This window comes from Colobus angolensis, unplaced genomic scaffold (assembly GCF_000951035.1).
Source record: "Colobus angolensis palliatus isolate OR3802 unplaced genomic scaffold, Cang.pa_1.0 Scaffold528, whole genome shotgun sequence".
NCBI classification, from domain to species: Eukaryota; Metazoa; Chordata; class Mammalia; order Primates; family Cercopithecidae; genus Colobus; species Colobus angolensis.
Genome location: NW_012118799.1, coordinates 79435 through 87101, shown reverse-complemented (window position 1 = coordinate 87101; position 7667 = coordinate 79435). Strand labels below are relative to the sequence as shown.

General features: G+C 52.8%; 2 protein-coding genes across 4 annotated transcripts in view; one reads left to right on the top strand and one right to left on the bottom strand.

The window, feature by feature from the left end:
• PDCD6 (programmed cell death 6) overlaps positions 1–7667 on the bottom strand; it is a 48133-nt gene that overhangs the window by 1722 nt on the left and 38744 nt on the right. Inside the window, exons 3-4 of one of the 3 annotated variants that reach the window (XM_011960867.1) lie at positions 5978–6136; positions 1928–2037 (exon numbers count right to left, since the gene is read on the bottom strand). In XM_011960867.1, coding sequence (XP_011816257.1) covers positions 1928–2037; positions 5978–6134 — 267 coding nt within the window. In that variant the 5' untranslated portion in view covers positions 6135–6136. Of the gene's footprint in view, positions 1–650; positions 2038–5977; positions 6137–7667 lie in introns of those variants that run through there. The other 2 variants (XM_011960866.1, XM_011960865.1) reach the window with 2 other exon arrangements.
• The window catches only part of LOC105525300, a 39953-nt gene continuing 38686 nt past the window's right edge, over positions 6401–7667 (top strand). The window contains exons 1-2 of the mRNA XM_011960873.1: positions 6401–6493; positions 6957–7079. Of these exons, the coding sequence (XP_011816263.1) occupies positions 6401–6493; positions 6957–7079 (216 nt within the window). The remainder of the gene's footprint in view (positions 6494–6956; positions 7080–7667) is intronic.

The following is a 7667-nucleotide window of genomic DNA, read 5'->3' as shown; positions in this document are numbered from 1 at the left end:
CTGCAATGGATGATGCTGGCTTAAAGAATAATGGGCAATTTTTCTTTCTTTCTATTTTGAATACTTTGTGTTTTTCTAGGGTTTCTAAAAGCGTTCATATTATTTGTTAAAAAATAATTTTCGAAAAGCCTTTATCCTTTTGGAAAAAGCAGATGAATCAAAACGTTTTTGAGGGAATTTTAACTTGTGGTCTGCAGCTTTCCTTTCCTTCCCATTCCCCATCTGTCTAGTGTTCAGGGTCACTCTCCAAGGGTGGGGACAGCATGGGAACTGGCTGTCAGGTCCTCCGCACGCGGTCTGGAGCCCGGCCTTGGGGAGGCAGCACCCCCAGGAGGAGCCACGCTCGCTGCGGACGTGCCTTGGAAGGTGCTGGAGAGGTCACTGTGAGGCCGCCAGTGTTACTGCAGCTACCGAAAGCTCACGCAAGATCAACGTTAACTTATAGAACATAGTCTCAAATGAAGATCTGAATCCTACAGCAATTCAGTCGCGGTACATAACGAGATTTTACACTGCATCTTGTCCTTTTTTTTTTTTGAGACAGTGTCTGGCTCTGTCACCCAGGCTGGAGTGCAGTGGTGTGATCTTGGCTCACTGCAACCTTCACCTCTTAGGGTCAAGTGATTCTCCCGCCTCAGCCTCCTGAGTAGCTGGGACTACAGGCGTGTGACACCAGGCCCGCCTACACTTTTTTGAAAGTGTTCAGAGAACATTGTAAAAATGTCATCCAACCTGGCAGGAACCCCAAGAAGCAAGGGCAGGAAAGGCTCCCCCACTGTAGAGTTCTGAGGCTTCCATGTTCACAGACCTCGTTCTCCAACAAATCCCTGAAGAGCAGGGACTGATGGATCCATAAATCAGAGGAAACTCACTTTTACAGATCTAGCATTTTAATTGTTACATAGAATAAACAATTTGGGAACGTTTTTCAAATTTCCCCATTATTTCTAAAAACCCCACACTGTTCCTATCTCTCACGGAATTGCGAGGCCACCAAGGCAGGACCTTGAGGAATCTGGGTAGAGACCGGGATCTCCACCTGCACACAGCAGCAGGGGTCTGTGTGGAGCTCCCAGGCGGGTCCCCTGAGCCCTGCTTTCCATCTCCGTGGGTCTCAAAGACAGCCCAGCAGGAGAGACGTCACCAAAGAGCTTGCCTTGCAGGTCAGGCTGCATTACAAGCTCCTGCAGACACTGGTGTGCACAGGAAGAGCTCGGAGACCCCACCGAGGGCAGCCCAAGTGCCCACAGGCTCCATAGCTGACCTCACACACAAAGACGGCAGGACACAGTGATGACCACAACAGAAAATGTGCCCATTTTCTCAGAATAAAAGTTTTTGCAAAAAATACACCATCGTTGGCCAGGCACAGGGGCTCGTGCCTGTAATCCTAGCACTTTGGGAGGCTAAGGCGGGCAGATTACTTGAGGTCAGGAGTTTGACATCAGCCTGGCCAACATGGCGAAACCCCATCTCTACTAAAAATACAAAAATTAGCTGGGTGTCACCTGTAATCCCAGCTACTGGGGAGGCTGAGGCAGGAGAATCGCTTGAACCCGGGAGGCAGAGGTGAGAGTGAGCTGGGATCGTGCCACTGCACTCTAGCCTGGGTGACAGAGCGAGACTCGGTCTCAAAAAAAAAAAAAAAAATCAAAACACCAGAACATAACATGTAACTAACCCACCGGATACTGCAAAACTAGCGTCTTCCAGATGGGCTGCTCTATGCCATTCCCAAGGGGAGGAAAACATGTTTGTCTACACTTCCACTAACCAGCTACTTCTCCAAAGATGAGACTCACTCTTATAAGCTCCAAAAACTAATTCTACATACGCCTGACTCCTTGGATTGAAGGTCAGGTGCATCACGCTGGCAAGCAAACCCCTCCCACCACCACAACAAACCCAGGCGAAGCCACTCCGTCACCTGCAGGACGATGCAGCCCTGGATGAAGTCGTCGAAGGCGATCTGCCCCCGTCCCTGCCTGTCGAACTTTCGAATGAGGATGTCGTGGAACTGGTCAGAGAGCCGGTAGCCTTGAAGAGTGAAAGTTGGAGTCAGAGAGGACTGGGAGAGACAGGAGGTATGTGCCAACGCCCACCCCTCCCTCCCAAGGCCCACAGCCTCTAACACACACGATGCAAGGCTGGGTGCGAACGGAAGTGCAAATTCACTCAAAGGCACTCAGAACTAAGACACTTCCCGAATACGTCGTTCTGTAATGAGCCCACATCTGCAGTGCATGGAGCGACCCCTGGAGACCATGACCCTGGAAGGAGGAGCGGGTGGGACGTTGCCATTAGTCACTCTCGTGAATTAACTACTCACTCCAGGGAAGCACTCACCAACCACCACCCCACAGGGCGGCCACACTCAGTTTCGTGAACCCAGTGGAGTTACTTTCAAAGTCCTTATTGATTTTATTATGTTTATTAACCTAGATAAGAAAATTCTGAATGATTCGCTGCCCTGGGTTGCTTGTCACCAGACAATGCTTTGAAAACTAAAATTTCACAGAAGGTTTCCAGTTATACAAAGTGTCAATGTCAAGAAATGGGAGTGTCTGGGGGATGTGCCCCACCTGCCATGAGGGACTGATGGGCACAGTGGCAGGGTGACCTCGGAAAGGTCCAAGTCACTGCAGGGCCACCAAGGGCTAGGATTTCGTTTCCAGTTCACCAAGCCCGTCCTGAAAAAGGCCTCCCACAGGGAAAGGGCTCTGAAGATGTGTGGAGGCAGCAGGGGTGTTCGGGCACTTTGGAGAGCACGCCCCGCCTCCTTCCCTTCCCTCCCTCGAAATCCCACTGCCTTCGTGACTGCGGCACCCTTACTGACTCAGGAGGCAAGATCCAGGTGCCGACCTGTTTTTACTGGTTTTCAGTCCTGCTGGAATCTCTGCAGGGACGTGTGCACCTACTGTCTGAATCTCACAGTTAATCACCTGCACAAACAGCCACTTCACAGATAAAGAGTCAAGCACACACACATGAACACAGTGCCTTCCAGAGTGATCAGGGCGTTCTGCCATTTAAGTTCAGGGGTCCCTAAACATGCAACAGCGGAGTTGCTTTGGACCCTCCTTCCCTGCAAGCTGAGAAGACAGGACCTCCCGTTCCATTCAGAAAGAGATGGCAGAGTTGTGAACAGCTGCCACTTCTTCTGGTCCCTACTATTCCCACCTCCTCACTCCCTGCCCCTGTACCGGGGCTGAGCCCGGCCTGCTGAGAACAGAGCCTGGGACACGGCCACAGGGACACTCCCGTCTGGGAATGCACAGGGGACAGAGGCCATCACTGGTCCCCTGCCAAGGCTGGGGAAGGACAGCAGAGATGCTGACAGAGGCACAGGAATTCCAGTCTGCACAGACATCAGGAGCAACCCTGCTGCCTCTGGAATTAACTTCCAGCGTCCTTGGTCATCAGTAACAGTGAAGGGAAAAAAGTCAGACTAGTAAAATGAGAGAGGATCAAACGAACTACAAGAAGAATGTTTATTTGAGAAGCCAAAACCCAACCGCAACTGCTTCTGAGTTTCTGTTAATGAAAGTCTGCCCATGTGAGACAACCAGCACCCTTGGGCCCGCCCCCGACACACCCGTTTCCAAGGTCATTCTCCTCTTTCGGACTCTCTGAAATGTTGTGCACGAGCCAAGCAGAGCCATGACCTCCTTGGAAATCTCATCCATTCCACCTCCAAGGAGAAACAAGCTGCCCCCACTCAACAGGATGAGGCTCCCTGGGGCTCTCCCCAGCTCGGGAGGGCCTGGTACAGTGGCAAAGGGCCACAGCGGAGGAACTGTTCTCCGCCCAACTGCCTTTCTCAGACACCCACTGCCCACCAGACGGGAGAATCCCACTGGCTGTTTACGGCAACCGAACGGCAGGTGCTGAGTCAGCCGGCCGGGGCCGGGTGACGGGGGCCTGAAGGTGAGGGCGCCTTCCTCGCCTGTTCACTTCCGGTCTCTGCGCGTGGCACGCAGTTGGTGTTAACAACAAAGGCTAAAAAACGAATGGGTGGATTATAAAATCCACACGGCCCCATCGGAGACACCTGGGGGAAACCTCGCAGGCTCCACCACCCCGGTGATTCCCTCGTGCCGGCCACTGAGCTCAAGTGCAGCCTCCCTGCTTCACCTGAGAGCGGAACACTTGTTTGTAAGGGCCAAGACAAAAGAAGAATTTTTGCTTCTGGGGCCAACTTCCTAACAATTATTATAGGAAATCTTTTGAAATAATCAAAATACAAAAAGGATGACAGTGCCCCTTTCCACGGAAGATGTGGGAGATGGCCCTGGACATCAAGAACCAAACGCAGAAGGAAACTTGCTAGGGTAACCAGAGAAAACGCTGCGATGGGATACCGCACCCCAGGAAAAGCCTGGAAGTCGGGAAGGGTTCTGCCACTGCGCAACACAAGGAGGCCTGCCCGCTCCGGGGCACGAGGAAGGTTGTGTGACCAGCCGTGCCTCCCACCACAGCTAAGCACAGCTTTCTGGGAAGTCCTTAGCCAGACCAGGACGAAGAGGGCCTCAGAGAGCAGGGAGCACCGTCCGCAGCAACTTCCTCTGCGCATTCTGAGGACCGGTGCTCACCGGCAGGAGGCAAAGGGAGCTCCGGGGCCTGACAAGGTTAGGAAAAGATGTCTGTGGCACCAGAGGTCTCTTGTCTGAAAATAACTCCAGGCTGGTCCTGAAGTCCACGTGGCCCTGGCCGCACTTGGCAGCACTGGCCTCCCCGGCCCCAGGACTGCACTCTGTGGAGAGTGGCATCCTTCCCTCCCGGCCCTTCCGTACCTGCCCCAGGGAAGAGGAGCCGGCCAGGGTTCCCTCCACTTCCCCCACCCAAGGACACAGCAAGGTCAGCTGCATTCCAAGTGCCAATTCAGAGCCATCCAGCCCAACCTGGCTCGCAGCTGGTCAGCTCAGAACCGCTTCTTGAGACCCAGTGTCCATAGCCAGCTCTGTGGACAAGCTTGTAAGGTGAGAAAGAAAAGAGAAAGAAAGGCAGCCATGAAGTGCATGCTGGGAGGAAACACGAGGCGAGGCGGCCTGCTTAGGTAAGTGAGACTCCAGTTATCTCAGAGGTACTCAAACAGAATCGAATTTTCCTCACTGTTTCTAAGGAGCCCTTTAAGTAAATCACGGAAGCGGCTTCATACCAGGGGCCAGATGAAATCTGCCTGGATTAGAATCTCGGTGCAGCCACCAAGAGCCTCAGGCTGGCCCCAAACATGTCCGTTGTTCCTCGGTAAATAAAACCCCTGCTTCCTCTCAGACCTGAGACTAGCACAGGAAGCCCCGTGGACAGGCCCTATGGATGCACTCTGGACAGGCCCTGTAAACACTCCTAGACCCACGGCACACTGTCACACGTGCGTGCACACGCGTTGAGCACACACATGCACACAATACGCACCTGCGGAACACACTTGAGAATGATCACGTGCTCCGCCTCTCTGATGCTGTTCTGAGGTGCACGGCACACGCGTGCGCACACACATGCCGAGACGCCAAGCACATTTGAGAATGGGCACGCATTCTGCCTGACGCCCCTTCTGAGGTGCACGGTTTGGACCTGGTGACTGACAGCTGCTTCTTAGGTTGACCGTCACCTTTTCAACATGCTTTGATCTACCATGAAACATAGCTGCCCTGCCCCACGGTATTTTCACGGATCCACTTTTAAATGATTGCAAAAGCCACATTCTCAGTTTTGCTCGTAACATCATTCCACCTCACAAAAGATGAACGGCTTGCATAGCCCTTATCTCATTTTGGATATAAAACTGCATAAACGTATCCGTGTCAAGGATCGCCTTCCGACATGAGCAATATCAAATATGAACCTGCATGATGTCAACAAAAACTTTACACAGCCTGGTTAGACAATCAGTGAAGTTCAACAAGGTTTAAAAAACTTCAACGGCTGCTAGGTTCCAAAATGAAACACGCTACACAAGCCAGGATGAGTGAGTTACCGAAACCTGAAAGGGCCTGCTTCAGCTCGTTCTTGTCGATCATCCCAGAGTTGTCCCGGTCGTACGTGCGGAAGACGTTCTGCCAGTCCGTGATGTACTTCCACACACCCGTGAACTCGCTGAAGTTCACGCCGGCCTTGTTCTCACGGTCAAACATGGCTGAGACAGAGAGGAACAGTCAAGCAACAAAAGATCAGCCGCAGCAAACTCACTCGAGGCTTCCCAGCAGACCTCAGCCCTCAGAGCCTGGCGGGGCCCCACTGCTGATCACGAACCAGGGGCTGGGCAATGCATGCCTGTCTGTGAATAGGGGCGAAATCCCTAAAAGTCTTGTCACGTTCGCCCTGGGTGGGGGTGTGAGGGACTGTCCCCCAGCCCTGGCCCCCTAAGTCCCATGAGAAGGTGTGCTTGCAGCTGTGAGGCATGCCGTGCAATGGGATATGCGAGGAAATCCGGCCGCAGCCAGGACGGAAAGAAGAGCAGAGCTTCACACTCAGCTTTCGAGGCGCACGGAGGGTGAGTGGCCCCAGCTCCTCTGGCTCCTGGGTCTCGGCCTAGAACACGAATCTAATTCCCAGAGCTGACCCTCCAACCCTCCAGGACCCATGGCACTGGTGGAGGCTCGGAACAGCCCTGTCAGGAAAATCTGCCTTAATTAGAAACAGACCCTCGCCTATGTCCTATTTGCTTTCAGTCTAACTCCAGGTCCAAATACAAAAGAAGCTACAACTACCTTTACATGTAGTCGCAGTATGGTTAAAAACCATAGAAAAATTCAATCTGAATTACTGCTGCAGAGAAAACGATAAATCACGTGGTCTCTTTTCAAGAACAGAGGTTAATATAGGACTGCAATACGACTACTCCTGGTTTGACTGGAAATATGTTACAATTGAATGAAAATCCACAGGATAAAAAATCATGTGAGAAACAGCATCAGTGCTTCCTCCCAACAGTCCACAATCCCGTGTGCAACCAGGGGCTGTTTTTCACAAGACCGTTCCACGACGTGCACGCTGTGTGTGGACGATGCTGGTGCGTGCAGGACCCACTGTGCACCAGACACCAGCAGGGAAGGGTGCTGGGTGAGCTGCACACCAGGGTGAGGGTTCCGCAGAGGAGTGGCTCCCAGGCCCTTCCTCTCTTGGGGGGAGGTAGCTCCCCATCTATCAACACCTTTTCTAGCACTAAAGGCTGCCACTACTATGCTTCCAAGTTTTCTCTCCTTCCATCAGTGTGACGTGGCGACATTTGCATGACCAGCAGGGCACAACCATCTGGAAAAGCCCCCCAGCTACACCAGCACTAGGACTCAGACACCTTACCACACACGGGCTTCGCAAGGAACTCAGGGAATCCTCACAAGACTAAAACGCATGCATGGATGGGAGATGAAGGAACGAGCCCCAGGCTGCTCTGGGAAACCTCGAGACACATTGCCGTGGTCCCTGTGAGGCAGAACTGAACCTGGGATTCCATATTAAAGAGGCCTGAAGGGGGCTGCACCTCCTAGCAAAGGAACCTTCCAGAAATCAAGTGGGGCGGGGATGGAAACATGACTCTCCTGAACACCTGCCTGCCCCTGGAGCTGCAGCTCCCACCCCAGCTACCGTCTGGGCATGGGGGTGCACACCTGTAATCCCCACTCTTTGGGAGGCTGAGGCAGGACGACTGCTTGAGCCCAGGAATT